Raw genomic sequence first — 18,814 nt, forward strand, 5'->3', positions numbered from 1 at the left:
ATCATGCGTAGACGAAAAAAGGGAAGGTGGAAGGTGGTTACTGGCGGTGGTAAAAAAAAAAAAAAGAGCTATGTATAAATCCAACTGTATTCGTGTTTTTGAATTTTATGGTCTTTAAAAAAAAAAAATTTGGTTTCTGTTAGAAGTTGCCGTTGATCACTGAGGTCCACACACATGCACTTTTTAATGTTACCACTTGACTTGCTTTGAGTTGAAGATGAGCAGATTACGGTGACAGATGATATCATTCATCATGCCCCACAGTGGTGTCATGGCTCACATGCACAAATGTCACAAGGTCCAGTGTCAGGTCTCAAATGTGCTCCAAATCAACCAGCTTTTTAGCTACTTGTGGTTTTAGTCCACACATGTGATTGTGATTGTGATGGCTGTCTAGTCGTGGGCGATATGGGCGGAAAAAACTAACTTTTACTATTTTAAAAAATGTTCCAATAATGATAATCTGACGATATCCTTTAAAATGTGATTTTCTTTTGCGAAAAATGCTGTAAAACTCAGGACATCTATAGATGGACACAGTGTTTATTTTCTATAAACTTGGACCTTCAAGAGACTCCTAAAATAAACTCAAGTGTGAAGACATTATATGAGTCAACTTTCAGGTTCTCTGCTCTGAGCCTCAGAGACCATGTTGTGTTATGGTTGACTGCTTGTGAGAGATCACCTTATCACTACATGAATCCCGCCCACTGATTGGCTTCTGAGGCATGGATTGGGCGAATGCGGGCTTTCATCGTAGGCGATATATGTCGAGCACCTCTATGACTGTCCCAGAGTATGCTACAGTAGCTTCGCCCAGTGACATTTTCTGTGTCGGAAAGCAGGTCTAGAGGCAAAGCAGCAGGCATGTGGAGGCCACAGTAGAGGGTGGCCATTGCCCTGAGCACTGCACACTTGTTCTCATTTCCTCCTTAAATAAATAAAGATTAACAGCCCTGCTAGCTGGCAGAATTAGCTCCCGTCAGCAGATCTTTGAACTCTGTCCGTGTAGTGTAATGGAAGATCCGCCTCTCCACCTTCTGCAAAGTGTTGTCTACAGATTCAAAGCATTTAGTTGTTCGGACTCTACTCGAGCCTTGTTCACCGTGTCAATATTGTACTGCAGCTATTAATGTAATAGGAAGCCGTAAACTGTCACCACAGGAGTTGAATGAGAGCTTGCCAGCAGATCACCAACAGAGCTTTTGTGGAGATCATTAAGATGCTCCATGGTCATTATAGGATGTAAATGTCAGCTCACAAAAGAGAATATGGAAGCTATTATTGCACTGAGAAATAAAAATATCAAGAAGGAACTGCAGCAGACATCAAGGTGCATGTTGAATAGTCCAGATAGCGACACGTCCATTCAGACTTTTGTGTGTAGCTTGAAAGGAAAGCTACAGTACAGGGAACAGTAGAGAGGTGTTTTTATAAATGAATAAACATTCGTAACTTTAGTTTCAACCTGGATGTGACGGAGATTCATAAAGAGTCTTTTCTTTGAGAATTGACATCGCAGCCACCGCCCCACCCACTCATCCAGCTGTCCCAAAACCTGATGGAGCCACTTGAGCTTAGCACGTGTGGTGAAGTTGTCTAGTCTGTCCTAGCAGCAGTGTGTCCGTGTGTGCTTACGTTAATGCTACTGCAGAGCTGTTTTCATATCCTGTTTGATGTCTTCCAACCCCCAGCAACTTCCTGTGTCTCCAGCTAACTCCAGCAGCAGCCGACACCTACCACACTACTACAGCCCTGAGTTCACACTGAGAAGCACCGGCGCAGTCCTTTCTGACACAGTTAGAACTTCCCTTCACCGAGGACTCATTATTTTTTCACTTGGCTTATGACAGACATCTTGTACCTCTGCAGGGGCTGGGTTATAGAGGAGGCCGAGGCTTTTAGCGACTTACTTCAACACTTTCTCCCAAGGCCCACCGCCCCTCCCCCTGATTAATGGCTCCCTCATCGCCTATTAGTGCTTAGAGTATCGATTTCCTTTCCCCCATCCACTTGACCACTGGAGAGGGGAAGAGCTGTATCAGCGCTGCTAGACGTCTTGAAAATCCAAACTTCACTCGAAAGACTCATAAGCCGTCATTAGAGTCTAAGCTCCAAACCCAGATCCAAATCCCACCGTTTGACACTTTTCTTTTACAAACACACCAAGTTCAAGTCAGCAGCGCAGTTGACTGTGGAGCTGAAAGGTCAATAAATCGTTGCTCGGTTGGACATTTTGCAGTTTTTGATGAAGTTGAGAGTCACCCTACTTACGCTGCCAAAGGCCTTGTAGGAGCTCACTGGAGTCCAAGACGCTGTGCATGTTCACATTTGAAAAGGAGCAGACTAATTAAGAGCAAAATCTCTGGAGAGAAAGCTTGGATAAGTAAATTATTCTGACTCAGTTTTTCTCTTTTCTTTTGTGTAATTAAAACTGTGACCCTATTAATATAAGAGAACCTTTTTTTTCCAGAGGCTTGCCATGACAAAGCATAACCATAGGATAGGCCTGGACGATAATTTGATAACAATATATATTGATCGATAGACAGAAAAGAAACGGGCCGATAAAAAGTTTGATAGAAAAACACAGTTTCCCTCCCTTTTCCATAATAGTCTTATCATGTAGCTAAAAGGGATAGTTCCACTTTTCTCTCTTTTTTTCTTTTTTTTACACAGAGCGGCTGTCAATGAGGGACAGTTATTCAGCGTAGCGTATTTTCACCGCCTACAAGAAGTCCTGTCTCAAAATAATACACCAGTTAGAGAATATACGATTTACAATGCATCAGCTTGTCGGAAAAAAGTTTGTTTATTTGGAACTAACCAGCTCACTCAGTACTCCTCCACATACAGTCGGTAGGCTCCGCTGTATCACTAGTTCCAGATAAACTAACTCTTTTCCGACCAGCTGATGCATTGTAAAGCCCATAGTGATGCTAGGCTGGACCAGGGGGAGGACCAGGGGGAGTTGATATTTGCCTACATCAGTCAGGTGAGGTCCCTTAACTTGATTTCTTTTACTCTTTTACAACTTTCAGTTATGGTAAAAGGTGGTTGAATAAAGAGTTGAATTTATATTCAGTTTTTGTATGCTCCTTATTAAAAGTAGGTCATTAAGTAAAAGCATTATCTTTTTATTTATATGCTTTTTTTCTATATCGTCCAGTCCTACCATAGGATATGTATTTCACAATAGATTTCTTTTATGAAAGTAACATTACTTCATCAAAAGCTTATGCGTTACACACTACACAAATTTGCCACAACGTTGCGAATTTGTCACAAATTATTGATCATCCTTAACCCTCTCAGCACATTGACCTTTTGGTGATAGCATACTACACACATCAAGACACTTACACTTGAAGGCAACAGTTATTACTTCAGTCAGCAAAATCCTGAGCTGTCTCTCTCACCTCTTAAAAATTAAGAAAAAACTGTAAATGCTAGTATCTAAACAAACATGCAGTGCATTTAAACTTAAAAAACACTCAAATGCATTTCAGATTAATACCTTAGTTCATTCTGGTCCTGCAAATGGGATTATGTGATGTAAAATGAGATAATAAATACATGATGAAATAGTTTAAAACACGTCCATGCAACATCTGGAAAGTGAAAAGGTGAAGTCAGAGTGGGATTAAACAGACAGCTGACACTGTCTGCCTTGGAGCTGTGAAGTAACAGGTGGACCTTCAGACACAATATGATGTCAACAAATGTGGAGAAATCAGACAGCTACAGAAAACAACATGACGCTGTAAAAACTGAAACTAGTTTAGTATTCAAGGTACACAATCAATGTTTACCCCATTTTTACAGAGATGGTGCATGTGCCACTTTCCTCTTCACACAACCTGTGCTTGTTAGTTGATTTTCATTAGTAAAACAGTAGAAGACAAAAATACAAGGTAGACGTGTGGTCTACTTCACAACAGCAGGGCTCTAGTTGCCAAACTTTTTTCTGCTTGTGACACCACTACCTGCATGCAGCTGTTTGCAGCCCCAATGGACAGAGATGTGGAAACTGCAAATATTGCCATAGCTTGGTAATGGAGGGAAGTATGTTTGCATTAACCTTGTCTTTGCCTTTCTCCCTTTCTGTCGTTGGCCTGTTTTGTGTGTCGGCGTATTTGAGGTAACGGCTCCGAGTCAACACACGGCAACAGGCCCGGCAGGCAGACACTGATTTGTCCCAGCAACTACCCACTCTGGCCTAATAGCTGCTCAACTGGGCAAGGTTTAATATGTCAGCACTCATGCCTGGACGGAAGCTGAAACCCACTCTCTTAAAATGATACTCCCTCTCTCTCTCTCTCTCTCTCTCCCTCTATTTCTGTTCTTCGCTAGCTCAGAGCGGTGAGTGTCTGAGCTCAAGGACAGCCTGTAGACACAAAGAGCAGCAGCAGTACAGGTGTGTTGGAGAACTGGACAGAGCAGTAGACAGTCAGTGTGCAGCTTAGTCTGCAGTTACACCTTTGTTCACTCAGACACTACTTCCCAGCAGTGAGTTGAGGTTGTGGGCATTTCTTAACCATCAGTATTTTATTTTTTTCTCTTAAAGAGATCCAGAGGAGTTTGCTTGTGGTTATAAAAGAGTCTCATATTAATGTGGATGAATCTCCGTTACCCACACTTGTTAATGGCTCCATTTTCGATAAATATATCATTTTGTCTTTATAGTTATTCTGACATTATTGTTAAGTGGTCGACTCGTCCAGCATTTCCTGGTATCGGTTTCCCGGACATTGCCTGGCGGGTCATGGGAATAACGCCGCCGGATCGCTAGTTGGCATCGTTTATGGTCGGAACTACGACGGTATCTGATCGTCTTTGAACCTCCGACTTTCGTTCTTGATTAATTAAAACATTCTTGGCAAATGTTTTCGCTTTCGTCTGTCTTGCGCCGGTCCAAGAATTTCATTGTGTGCGAGGAGGCTCATGGGAAATATGGTGTGAAAACACTTCTCTTTCCGAAACTCCTCGTTGTCCCTTAACTGGTTATATCTATAAAATAAGGCACATTGCATTGTGTGATTGGTACTATATATTGTATAGATTTCGCACCAAGTTCAACACCCGGCCTAAAATGGAGATGGAGCACTGTATAGTGAATAAAAAGTGATCCACAATGTTTGTGTTTGTATCTCTTTGCTGAAGGGCCTTTAATGATTTGAATCATGTCCTAATTAATGAGTTGTTCAGTGTCTTACGGCTTAACAGCATTATAGCTTGTGATAACCTCGATTCCATTTTTAGTAACTGATACTGACACTGCAGGTGATGCATGCAATTTTAGTTTGGTTCACTGCTCCTGGCTGCGAGGACGGACAATAGTGTAACGGTTTTAAAAAAACCAAACCTTTGCCCGTAAGTGTCAGATACAGATACAGATTACAACATTAAGAGCTGTTGTGATTGTGCTCCTAAGTGCTTTATTTTGTTGCTGCATGGCTCCTAACTCCTTCCTAATCGTTGATGATGGTGCACATGTACCTCTAATGATGGGGTCACCGTAGACACACTCTAATTCTGTAATCCACTGCAGGCAAGCTGTGTAGCTCATTTAATCAGCCATCTAAAGCAGGAATTAGGACGGCTCCGGGGTCTTTTGATCACCACCCCTGGACATAAAAATCCAGATTGACGTTACTCACACTTACTAGATGTCATCTCCATGTGCCCCACAAACCACCAACCAAAACAAAGGTTTAATCTTCATAATTGTCTCATATTTTCCTTACTAAAGAGAATATTTCGATAAAGGATGCCGGTAAAGACAGCTTTTCTTTTCGGTGCATTGATGGCATTTAGCGAGCCAGCTCCCGCAGATGGAGGACAGTGCACTCTGCAGAATAAAACATAGCTAGTTTGGCTGCTCTGAAAGAGAGATGCCCTCATTTTATGTTATTTGCCCTTGAGGAGTTTCCTAAGCTGATCACAAGGAGTGTGATTCTTCAAAGTGGTTCTCTGTCCTCTTCTTTTGCTCTCTCCCTCTTTCTCTCTCACAGCTTCTGTCGCTCTCTCTCTTGCTTTTTGCTATTCATCTCTTGATCTGTCTTCTGTCACTGTTTGTGTCCTGTTTTTTTTCTTTCTCCGCTCTTCTTCTCATGCTTCTTCTACTTCTGTCCTCGCAGCTTCTAAATCTCAGTAGCAGAGTGTTGAGTCAGAGAGCTGTAATTAGGTCTCTCTCCCTCTCATCACCACCATCACTCCCTCCTGATGTGCCATAAAGACACTGACGGCTGTATTTAAACCAAACGTTGTCATTCTCCCTCTTGTGCTCGGCTTTAGTTCCCACTCTGCACAGCATATGGGTGAAGAAGAGAAAGTCAGGAGTCTGATTTTGACTAACATGTCGTAAAAACACAGTGATGTATAGTGGTATAAATGTGTGTTAATGATTTCTTCAATGACAGCGTGTGAACCCTGCGCTGGCATCAGGCGGCACCGTGCCCATTCTTAACGACGTTAAGCTACGTGACTGCATCAGTTCTTCCAAAATACACACAATCGTCTAATCTGTCACATCTGTTGACTGCACAACAGATTTTGTCGCTTTTTTTAAAGCTGGAGTCATTAGAGGGCATCGCCAACATAAACAGCACTGAGAACTCAAGCTGTGAAAAACAACATCATGATGTAAGAGCAGATCCTGCCTCCAGTTGCCCGAGTCAAATTTATGCTTAGAGGAGAAAGTGGTGCTAAGCCAAACTGAGCCTTTCACTGTTTTCATCCATCTGCTATGGCCAGTAGCTTCCTCATCTCCTCAGACATCATGATAGGTTGTCCAGTTTTCATGAGACACTCACTTTTTTTTAAATTTTTTAATCAGCTACAGCTTAGCTGATGCTGAAAATATTTGTAATCATTGATAACCCACAACAAAAATGATAGGTCAATTTATTGATTAGTAGATATTTTCATATCAAGAAAATACAAAGTGCTCAATTGTGGTGTTAAAGGTCCAGTGTATCCACAACTTTCCGAACGTCATCTAGGGTCAAAACCGGAAGCCGGTTTTGCATTTCCGGTGGAATTTTCCGTTTACATTTCCACGGTTTTCAGTCGTTGTCATAGTTGCGGTAAATGCATGGATCTATTAACACTGGCTTTTAACACGGATGTCAATTTGTGTGATATCCATTGTTAAAAGCTGGTGTCATGATCCATGCGTTTTTACAGATTTTCATTGAAAAAAAGAAATCCATGCATTTACTGCGACTACCGAAACCATGGAAACGTAAACATAAAATTCCAGAGCAGCAGAAGAGCAAAACCGGCTTACGCTTTTGACTTTCGGAAAAAGGTGGATATGTATAAAAGAAGAATTATAAGGCTATGAAAACCAAACAGATTTTATTTTACAGCGATTATGAACTTATACAAATATATTTATTGGTAGTATATTCAGATTTTGCTAATAAACCATGACAAATATTACACACTGGACCTTTAATACTGTATTAGCTCAATGTTGAATGTCACTACTGTATAAGAGTTGGTGGCCTTGCTGCGGTCAGCTTCTTCTGCTCCGTGTCCCAAACATTGATTTTATTCACTGGGCCGGAGGTACAGTGTGTGTGTTTGAAGCTACAATTGCTTCTCTATAAGGGAGGCTCACCATGTGGTAATGGCCTGCAGCGTTATTTTAATTACAAGTGTTACAAGCCCTTCATTTGCCTGAATCCATTGTAATCTCTTCCTCTGTTTCTCTCCCTACATCAGCATGACACTCATTGCCTCCCTGGCTGTGGCCCGGCCCTGGTCTTAGTCTGCAGCCTCCCTGCTGGGAGCTAAAGAGGTCAAACTCCATTTGACGGGTTTTTGTTTTGCCAAACAAAGCAAAAAACAGACTTGTCTGGGATTTCACACCACACGCCCCCGTCCCATCACACCCCCAGACCTGCTGTCTGTGATTTTAAGTCTCTCCATCATCAGTTTAGAGCAGTCCAGTTTTCAGTGTTTATCCTAAACAAACAAAAAAACAAAAGCCTTAGTCTCTGTCCTGGACAGTGTACTGTTAAAGTGAATGGGTATGTCCTCGTACCTCTTCAGGGGTCACTCACTACCGCTGCCCATGTGCCAGAATATCAGGCCTCAAATGCCATTCCTCCTGGACAGCCACACAGTTGGCTCTGACACACACATGGATGCCTGAGTACATCTGTGTGTGTGTCTGTGTTAGTGTGTGTTTGCTCTCCTCAATCATCTTATACTTTCTCCTATAAGCCAGACCCACCTGCTACCTTAATACCGTGCATTTACTGTTTAGGACCGACTCAAAGCCCCCACCTCGTAAACTGGCAGCGCAACGTAAAAAACAAACAAACTGAAATCTCTTGTCCTGAAAGCAGGTCCGGTATGGTCATGATGCCATTGCTGTAGTTCTACATTTTAGTTTTCATGTTGATGGTTTCTCTTCCCCAGTTTAGTGTTCGCACGTGAACTGGCGTCAAATTTTTAATGTTGCCTTGCAGATATGTCGCCTGGGTGAATCGCAAAGAACCAAAGTTTCTTATCCGGTTTGATTCCGTGCAATTGTGATTTAGTATTATGTAATATAAACCACATTGTTTTGTTGGTTAAGAAGTGAGGATAGAGGCAGAAAAGGTCTTCCATGTCGGACCTGCGGTGCTCTCTGTGGGTTTCTTAAAATGTGCATTTCCTCTCAGCTTTGGTCCATTGGCTGCTTTTACCAGTGGCTGACTCTGGTTTTGCATACGAGCAGGTACTTCTGTAACTGATAATTTTCTTTTGGTCTGATTAGATAACTAACCAGTGTTTCGTGTTGTCATGGTTGCCGCCGCGCCGGACAAATAAACAGATCCGTTAGAACTGGCAGACACCGACGCCGGGCTTCGTCCTCCGAGGTTCTGATGAAGCTTTAGCCTGTCTATCTTTCTATCTGGCTGACCTGCCGCACGCTCAGATTAACTCACACTCAAGGGTAATCCCTGCTCCTGATTTATTGCAATCCCGTGTGGACTGTGCAGACATGTGCTTTACTTAGCATCTTGTTTTCTCTGCCCCCACTGTCGCTCTCACCATGTAACCTCACTTTCCCACCTCCGCTGACCTCCACAAGGCGGTCCCCATGTGCACCTCATGCAAATACGACTTTTGTCAATATGGCAATTTCTTTTTATCAACACATTTAGTGTGACAAAGGATTTTCTTTGTGACGCTCAGATTTAGGTGTCCAGGAAAAGGAAAGTAAGGATTTCAATCTAATCTGTGCGTAGTCGTCGGTTAGACCCCATCCAAATGAAAGCTTTGACGTTAACACTGATGATGTCATGAACTGTACAACTTCTCCTTATCTGTACACAAATAAGTCTATACTGTACAGACAATGACTCATGATTATTAACGGTGATGAAACACAATATGTTGTACAAGTTGATGGAGATCGGTGCTGGATTAATAGTTGTGGATGTGTGTCTTGTGTGACTGACAGCTACCGATGTTTACCGTCAGCCATGGGCTCGTGGATGGAAGTGCGATAATATTTGAGTGTGTGTGAGAGAAAGAAAGGGGGAGGAGGGAGTCTGCAGTGGCAGCTGTGGAGGAGATAATCTCCGGCCTGGACCTTAGCCTCTCAAATAGGAACTCCTACAACTATTGTGGTTCAATCAGATTAAAAAGACAAAACAAAAAAAAAAAGAAAAGAAAAAGCCTCAGAGAGAGTGAGGGAATGCCTGTCATCCACAGAAGTGTGATAGCACAATGCTGGCTCAGCTTGGAACAGAGAGACTGAGCTCAGTCCAACACAATGCTGCAGTTGTCTCCTCTCTGTATGGTTAAAAAAAAAAAACTGCCAGCCAAGCAAATATTTTATTTCTGCTTTTCCTCATGGGCTGCCATTCTTTCACTTTTGTGAGCCACCAGATAGAAACATTTGAGGGTGTATTCTGCGAAGGTCTTATCTGAGCAAATGTCTTCTTATATAGCTAAATGGATTAAAAAAAGACTTAAAAAAAAAAAAGTCATTAGATTAGCTGCCATGGTTAGGATGGGCAGTTGCTGAATCAAGGACCAATTTTTTCAGTCTTGCGTCAAGATGTATGTTTGGAAGATGATGAACCTGACTCAGAGGAAAAGTTTTGTGAAATACAATTATTCACTCCTTACTGGAAACTTTCAGGAGTCTCCTGGTTGCCTGGCAACTACTCCTCACAAACACAGCCTGGCACATGATGCGTTGTTTTTATGCAGTAGATTAAACCAACAGCGTGTAAAGTGATAAGTGATTTGAAAATGCGCTGGTGGGCAGATTTTCTTACTGTCGGACTGATGGCTGTTACCTCATGTCTAAAGGGATAGTTCAACATTTTGGCAAATTGGCAAAATGTTGAACTATCCCTTTAACTGACAGATATTTGAGTTTTACTGATCTTATCATCTGACTTTGCACCAGAGGGCAAACAAGCAAATTTCACAAAATGTCATGCAATTTCTTAAAAATAGAAACAAGAAAATTGAGCATCTTTTTATTAAGAGTGTATTAAAAGGTGGCATCAAGGACCTATGACCTACCTACAGTAAAACACAGTTAGTTTCTCAGATCTCCATTACTATGCTCTTCATATTGGCCACTAGCGATGCTGGGGGAAAAAAAAACTTCAGGTGAATTGCACACCTTTTATCTTTGCACGGGTTGATCAGACTTTACCACAGCGCTTCAGCTGTTTCTGTGGTTGCAGAATTGTGCGAGTGTGGCCGAGAAGCAGTTTGAGTTTAGTTTTAGTTTAGCCCAACCCCCCTGCTGACATATTTGAAGGAAGTGAGGAAAGATTCTCTGTAACTGAGGCTGCTTATTTACTAAATATGATTGAGCACTTCTCAGTTATCGACTGTGGTTTTGTCTTTGACACCACCCTTTACTTGTAGGCAGGTGTTGTTGTTGAAAATGCCTGGCCTAATTTCATTTAAACACAAGAAACCTGAGTTCTGGTCATAAGACTACTAAGTAAGGTATCTAAAATCTTTTTTTTGTGTAAAAGATAACATATGCTGTTATTGTCTATTATTTGATCAACCTGTTTCAACAGGGCTTAAAACTCAAGGATTGTATTTTGAACTGCAAATGAGGCCAGGACTTTCTATGCGCCCATAAGTTTAGTTTTGGCTGGACAAGTTTGACTTGTTTGTTTAATGGAGCCTGAAGAGCCATGAAACACTTACACATGTTGTCAGCTGAGTCATGGAGACACACTCATCCCAGAACAACTCGTCAGTGTACGTGAACACAAAGATGTGACCCCAGGTTGTTTTATTTGGACGTCGTCAGCTCAATGGCGCTGCGTGCCGCCCTCGCAGCTTTACAGTTGGAACTGGATAATGAACTCTCAGAGAGTGAGTTAGTTACATTGAGATATCTGTATCAGACACTGACTAATTAGACTGGGACACCCCCTGGTACAAACGGTGGCTTATTTTTGAATCTCCTGGAAAAATTTACTTAAGCATCTTAACAATTCAAATAAGCGCAGGCGTACAGTATATTGCAGCACCTGCTGTGCTCTATTATTAACTTTGGTTGTAGACCGGGTAATTATTTAAGGTTACTCAAGTTCACCGAGACTGGAGGCCCATTATAGTCTCCGTCAGGCAGACCCACCCTCTGAATAATAACAGAATGCATTGGAACGAGATGTATGATTTATCATTAACCCAAGTTGGCAGCGAACTGTGTGTTGTGTTAACTATAAACTTGATTAATATGACTTTATTGTACTGAACAGCGCTGCTCGGAGCTGGTCGGGTTTAAAGGGCACCTCAGCGGCCTGGATGTTTGCCCACAAGTGGGCCCGAGCCTCGTCGCGAGGATGAACAACTGTCTGTCTCTCTGACTTCTTGGCAACTCCGCCACCTACAACGCTGTAGCATGCACATGTCGTACTCCTACAGCGTTTCTTACTTTTGTTTGTTTTAAAGTATCCTTCAGCTGGTGAAAGCGGCGCCCTTCTCGTTCGTGCGTACGCGTGAACACATTCGCTTTGTGTATTTCCACTGACTAACTCAACACGGCACCTCTTCCTTCAGATCAGCTCTCCTAGAACAGCCCCGGGGCAGGCACGCTGTGCTGTGAGCCGCGCTTCTCTGAATCTGTTTTACTCCAGCATACATGGATCAAGCAAATCAGTCACTCGCACCGTCACATGTTGCTCATGACTGTGTGAGCCCAGGGCGCTGTTTTAGGATCGCAAAATTGCCTTTTCTGTGAGTCAGCGGTGAGTGCGACAGCAACACATGCAAGGGCTTAATTAAATCAAACACTTGATCATGTGGCATGGTATATGGAGAGCGTATACATGTGTTGTTGGCAGAATGCAAAGGCAGGGTCGACTGCAGTTCATAGTATCAGTGGTGGAAAGGCCCTTTACACCACCACCCTGGCACTGCTGCAGCCAGCAATCGCACTGTTTTTTTTTTTTCACAGTTTCTCTCATTTTTTTGTACTCTGCATGTCGACACGAGTCTTCCCTCACCAGCGGTAGTTCGGCCGATTGAACATGTTGAATCATCGGAGGCAAGTCGGTAAATGCAAGATCAGTGGATGATACAATTTCCTGTCGTCAGATCTTTTACGTCTGCCCTCTTAGCAGTCGTGGCTCCCTGAGCGGTAATTGGCATGAAATTTAATAGAGATGTCCACGGATGAGATTTTGTAACGTTGAACCCCTGAACTTTCATCCGATGTCTTCATCACACCACAGGATGATGATGATGATGATGATAACCGTGTAAACGAAAGCATAGACCTGCATGCTGCCAGTCAGCCCTTTTGAAAACACTAGTTCTTTAAGGTTGGTTTGCTGTGTCAACATACAGTCCTACATAGAGCCCAAGGCCTTTTTTTGTTCCAGCCTTGGCTCAGATGCCACAACATTGTAGCATAAACACCAACCCATCTCTCTGTGTCACACAGTATACGTTCATGTCTGTAGATCCTATCTATTGCACACACATACACATATAGAAACACCTACACCCCGCTACTTATGTTTTTGGTCCAAGGCCACTCCCTCATCCAGTCATGCTGGTCTTAGCAGCTGGAGAGAGCCCGGGACAGCTGGCATTCTGCAGGCTCCCTGGTGCAAACAGACCGCGGCCACTCACACTACACGGGGGCCAACTGGACAGCTGTCTTGGGCTGGGCTAGGGGAAAAAGATGAATTTAAGGGGATAGAAACAAATAGGCAAAGGAAAGGGGGGGAGGCATTGTGTATTAGAAATTGGAGGAACATGGTAAAAACATGGAAGCACTGAGGATCAAAGGTGGTAACAAACTTGGCTGGTGTAATTCTTCTAAGTAAAACTCGAGTCATTCTTCAAATCAGGATCCCGCCTCCCTGGAGAGATTAATGCTCGCCCTGCTTTACTCCAAGCTGCCCTGAGAATCAAACAAGTGACAGCTTGGCTGTGTGACACGCATCACATCTATTCTGTTCCCTTTAAAGCTGTATGTCCTTGCACATCTGCGGTGGCTATGCGTTATCAAATAGTCTGCCGGTGCTTTTTTCCAACTTCATTCAGACAACAGCTGGATGAGTAAGAGCTGTTGTTGCTAAGTTTTCGTCTGAAATTTGTACACATCAGGTTGCTTAAAGGCAGAAATGCAATAAGGATTACACATAGGACTGTGAGAACATTCAGAAACACTTCAGAAGGGCAACACATCCCACATTTTCGAGTCAAGAAAGGCCAAAATACACACATTTCACTTATTTGATTGGCTCAGATCAGTACAGAGAAGATTGATGTGTTTCAGCACAAGGCCTCCTTAAAGGTCCAGTGTGTAAAATGAGGGGAAGACAGTGACATCTAGCATGCCGATCTATTATTTATCTATTAAATAATTCTAATGTTTATTTATGAACGTGAAACTCTTGAAACGTGCTCTCTGGTTGGCTGAATTTTCCATTCCATACAAACATGGCGGCGCAAGATGGCGACACTCTCTAAGCAAGACCCTTATAAAAGAAGAATTATAAGGCTATGAAAACCAAACAGATTTTATTTTATAGCGATTATACACTTATACAAATATATTCATTGGTAGTATATTCAGATTTAGCCAATACAATGAACCTTGAAAATATTACACACTGGACCTTTAAGAGAGTTTGGTATTTATTTAGTATTATGAACTATTTTCCACATTAATGGCATTCTTCTTTCTTTTATTTTATGTGCCTTTATTTATATATATATATATATATATATACTGTATACGTATATTCCATGAAGCTCTAAATGGGTACAAATAACCCAGACACACAAAGTGATGTGATATTCACTTGTGAGAGCCATTAACATTTTTTTTTTCTCTGAATGGAAGAACACTCATTTTCAGTTTTTTTTATCAGTGGTAAATCATTTGTAGCATGAAGGTGAATTCCCGCAGCACAACACACCAGAAGCCCACTCACACTCTTGACAAAGTGGCTCATAATGTATCGTCTTGGACACACATGGATGCACCAGCAGCCCCACGCACCTGCACCGTGGCTGCGCCCTGTCAGACATGACTGCCCTCACAGCTGTCTCTGGGTCACTGAGGCGAACTGAGTCTCTGCAGCTAAATGTGCAGGCCATTCACACACATACACACACACATTTGGTCTGTAACCAATCAGAGTCTGTTTTTGTGTGTTTGGAGTTATATTTGTTTGATTGTTTTCCCCTCTCCTCCTCTGCTGTTGGTTTTGACGTTGCCTAATATTTGCATAGCAGTTCTCCGGCGTACAGGATATGCACCTTCTCAAGTCACAGGAAATTAAATCAATTACCATAAAGCTAAATTTAGGACGCTGGCTGTTTTCCATTGTTGACATTGTTATGTGGCACCAACTAATCTTTTTCTTTTTTTTTTCTCTTTGTCAACAACAGGTATTAAATGAGGAGTGCGATCAGAACTGGTACAAGGCAGAGCTAAATGGAAAAGACGGCTTCATCCCCAAGAATTACATAGAGATGAAAGCCCATCCGTAAGTATTCTACACTGCAGCTCCTGACTTTTCTCTCTTCCTATTGAAAAATAATCTGGGCGCACGAGCAGCAAGTTTTTCAGGTCGAATAGGCTAACTACCAACAATCACTGACCCGCGTGTGTTTGTGTATCAAACCACTTTAGACAACGCCTGGTGAAATCCTTAGAGGACATAACCTCTGGACCCGTACTCGGTGCCAGATTAGCTCTCTCTTTATTAATGTGCTTGAGGCCTCTTATGCTTAATTGAATATTGACCTTATTGCATCACTGCTGGAGAGCTATCTTTCTTTTTTCAAAGGGGAAAGTTATTGTATAAGCCGTATTATCGCTGCTGTGTTTTTTCTTGCAGCCTTCAAGTGTTTGTAGACTTTCTCTGATGTTGCATTGGTCTTCATGCAGCTTTTATAATCATTACACTGAAACTTCTCAAGGATGACGCAGCTTTTGTGTGTCAATACTGAACACCTTGTTTTCTAATGCAGCAGTTATTTATCTTAGCCACCTGTCGCTTGTGAGGGATCTGTGTAGGCAGGTATGTGTAGGCCTGTCGCACTGGAGGTAGATGTCAACTCTCGATTTGATCATTTCTTTAATATCGTTTTCTCATCAGGGGTTTAGGATTCATTTTCCTGCCTCCCCCTTATCTCAACCACATCAAAGAGGGCAGGAAAGGCCATGCCATTTAGCAGGCTGTGCATGTGCAAGAGCTGACATTTCTACATAAGAAAACAAGAGGAGATCTGTTAAGGTGCCGTCATGAGACCTGGAACTTAACTAGCGTGGTAGTGTTACAATTATGGCACAAATACTGTGTCCATGGTAGAGAAATAGAAGAAAAAAAGATTGTAAACATGACTGCACTCATCAAACTTTCTCTCAGCACAAAATAAGGTCACAGACTGTGTGTGTGTTTCCCCCATCTTGCAGTACACGCTCATCTCAGTCCCACTCCCCTTGTTGTGCTTGGTTGTGGTTTTGTCAAAGCAAAGTTGCATCATGTACTTGCTCTCCATCTCTCCACCAGCAGACGACTAGGTCACCACCAGCGTGGCTTTGAAATGTTTGGGGGTTGGGGGGTTTATGTGGAAGAGGCAGGGCAACAGTGAAACAACAGTTATCAAAACTAATCAACAGCTTGTTCCAATGAGTGGGTTTACATTCATGCATTCAACTGCATTATTGTTTTGTCTAGTGGACTGATTAGAAAAGCAGAGGGGGAAAAAAATGTTGAGCAGAGCTGTTAATGCAAACTCAACACTTCTACAATCTGTTCTTAATAGTAAAGGCTTTCCAATGTACAAGCCAGCTTTTATTGTGAAATAGCCTGCAGGCCAACTTAGGCCAGATTCATCTCAGTGTTAAGTGGTTGTTAGGAACAATTTAATGTCTCATGTTGTTAGTCCTGGAGCAGAGTTGATGCTTTCTTCGAGTCCTCAATTAAACTGCTTTTTTTGTTTGCTTGTTTTTTTGCAACATATAAGAATTTCAGCCTGAGCGAAATAGTTTATTGTGGTTTTTTTTTTTTTTTGACTCTTTATTAGTTTTGTGTTAAAGGGATAGTTCAACATTTTGGCAAATTGGCCCATTGCCATAATCCCTATAGTCATAGCAGTAGGTTTGTTACCTTTAATTGTCGGAACATTACAAGACAGAGTTGTTTTCGAGGTAAATTCACGCAAAACGGCTGATGCGCGTTCCTGTCAGTTTTTCGGCAAGCAGTCTCTGTATTTGGCTCGAAAACAACTCCGTCTCATAACGTTCCGTTATTATCTCATAGCGTGGTGAATGTGCAGGTCACAACTTGTCCACTAGAGCGTTTTGGAGTTGTTGGATTGTGTATTTGATGAGTTTGAAGAGGGAAACCAAGAAATCCCATTAGCCTCCGTAGCGTAGCTCTGAGCAGCTCGCGGCTCTGCTCCGCCGTTCTACAAATAGCTTGCACCGAAAATTAAAGGTAACAAACCTACTGCTATGACTATAGGGAATGTGGCAATGGGCCAATTTGTCAAAATGTTGAACTATCCCTTTAACAAACATACATTCATACACAAAATAACTAAAACCAACACAGCCCTATGTGAGAGGGGCATATTCTCTACACATAGCTGAATTATACCAAAAATAAAATGACCTGTGACCTTTGATGACAATGTGAGCTCCAACTACATACAGTCACCATACAGTTTTTTTTTTTTTTTTTTAGTATATTTTTTTGTGTTTTTGCCTTTATTTGATAGTGCATAGTGAGATAGACAGGAAAGGGGGAGGCAGAGAGAGGGGGAATGACATGCAGGAAAGGTCTGCCCGACGCGGGATTCGAACCGGGGACGCCTGCGCTGAGGACTGTAGCCTCTACATGCGCCACGCACCGCCCCCAGTCACCATACAGTTGATGTGCATATCATTTGAATGTAGTATATAATGGTACTAAAAGAACAAGTCAAACAAGTGCACTGAGAAACAGTATTAGTTTATTACCAAGTTTTAGTTTCCAGTCCGGATTGTCCATTCCTGATTTGTGTTAAAAATGGTTTCCAAATTTCTGTGTAAATGTCCTTGTGTGTGTTTGTTTGTTTTGAAGATACGCGTGCTGTAAAGTTGCTTAGAGAAAACTGTACAACAGTGGCGATAGGGCTGCACTGTGGCAGGAGTTTGTCTCCCATTGTGGTGACAATGAAGTGCCACCCGAACGCGCCAGGCACCCACACAACCCAGCAGACGCGCACACACAGCCGTGCTATACAACGACGCACAATACACCCTGGCCCTACTCCAAGTCCTGTGTGTGTGTCTGTGCACTGATCTGCTCCTCAGCTGCTCCAACAGTAGCTGGGCTTTAGATGCTGATACTTGGGTGTGTGTGTGTGACAGTCAAAGTAAAGGCTGGCACATCAGAGTGAAAGCTTGGAGCATCCAGCCCGCAGACACAGAGGTGTGTGTGTTTGTCTCTGTTTCGGTGTGTGTGACATTAATGCCAGTCATTTCCTTGGCTCCATTAATTGCTCTGCTATCATTTCTATCAAACAGGGAAAGAGAGTCAGTGCGCAGGCTCGCCGCGCTGCCAAGCACAGATACAAACCAGATTAAGAGTTGGCCATTTCATTATTGATTTTCACCTAGGCTACATGTAAAGGAGCCAAGATGTCATCTTCTGGCTGACTGTACTTTTTAATTATTTACACACGTGGAGCGCTTTCAGTCGCTTCCTCCTCCGTCTTTATCACCCTCATATATTCCCTCTGTCTGCACTTTTTCACTGTGAGGAATTGGTAGAATATATGCAACTAAAAATAACCACATGCCTCCTAAAAGATGATTATAAACATGTTTAATATTTAAAGTTTGATTGTCGTGTTCAAGGTAATGTTTATCAACAGTAGATTATTGGACACAGATGATAGGAGACGGAGAGTTGTAGAACAAACTTATTTCTACTATTACAAGATGATGACCTCATCTTCTTCCTGGTATGCGGATGGTCAAGGCGGCTTAAAGGGTTTTTTCCCATGCTTTTATGGCTTTTTCCGAACTTCCTGGTGTGCACTTAGGAGCTCTCTATGACCCAGAGACTAGTCAGAGTCAAGTCACAGCTACGTTTAGTTCAGCGTACGGCCCGGCCCCTCTGGCTGTCACCTCTGGGAGGTTCAGAGGACCAGCGGTTTGACGCTGTCCCCCACTGTAGTCTCCTCAGTCAGCAGGATGTGTGATGTTTGCGCTCGCTGCTCTCTGGGTTTCCTCCACTCTCCGCAAACTTTCACACCGCTTGTAGGTGAGAATGTCTGTGGTTGTTTCTGGGTGTTAGCCAGTGAC

At 42.6% G+C, this 18,814-nt stretch overlaps 1 protein-coding gene across 1 annotated transcript in view; it reads left to right on the forward strand.

Moving 5' to 3' along the window:
• The window catches only part of grb2b (growth factor receptor-bound protein 2b), a 32,576-nt gene that overhangs the window by 7,413 nt on the left and 6,349 nt on the right, over window positions 1–18,814 (forward strand). Inside the window, exon 3 of the mRNA XM_085785006.1 lies at window positions 14,902–14,999. Coding sequence (XP_085641132.1) covers window positions 14,902–14,999 — 98 coding nt within the window. The remainder of the gene's footprint in view (window positions 1–14,901; window positions 15,000–18,814) is intronic.

This window comes from Trachurus japonicus, chromosome 8, assembly GCF_045865225.1.
Source record: "Trachurus japonicus isolate A0001 chromosome 8, Traja_1.0".
Taxonomy (NCBI): domain Eukaryota; kingdom Metazoa; phylum Chordata; class Actinopteri; order Carangiformes; family Carangidae; genus Trachurus; species Trachurus japonicus.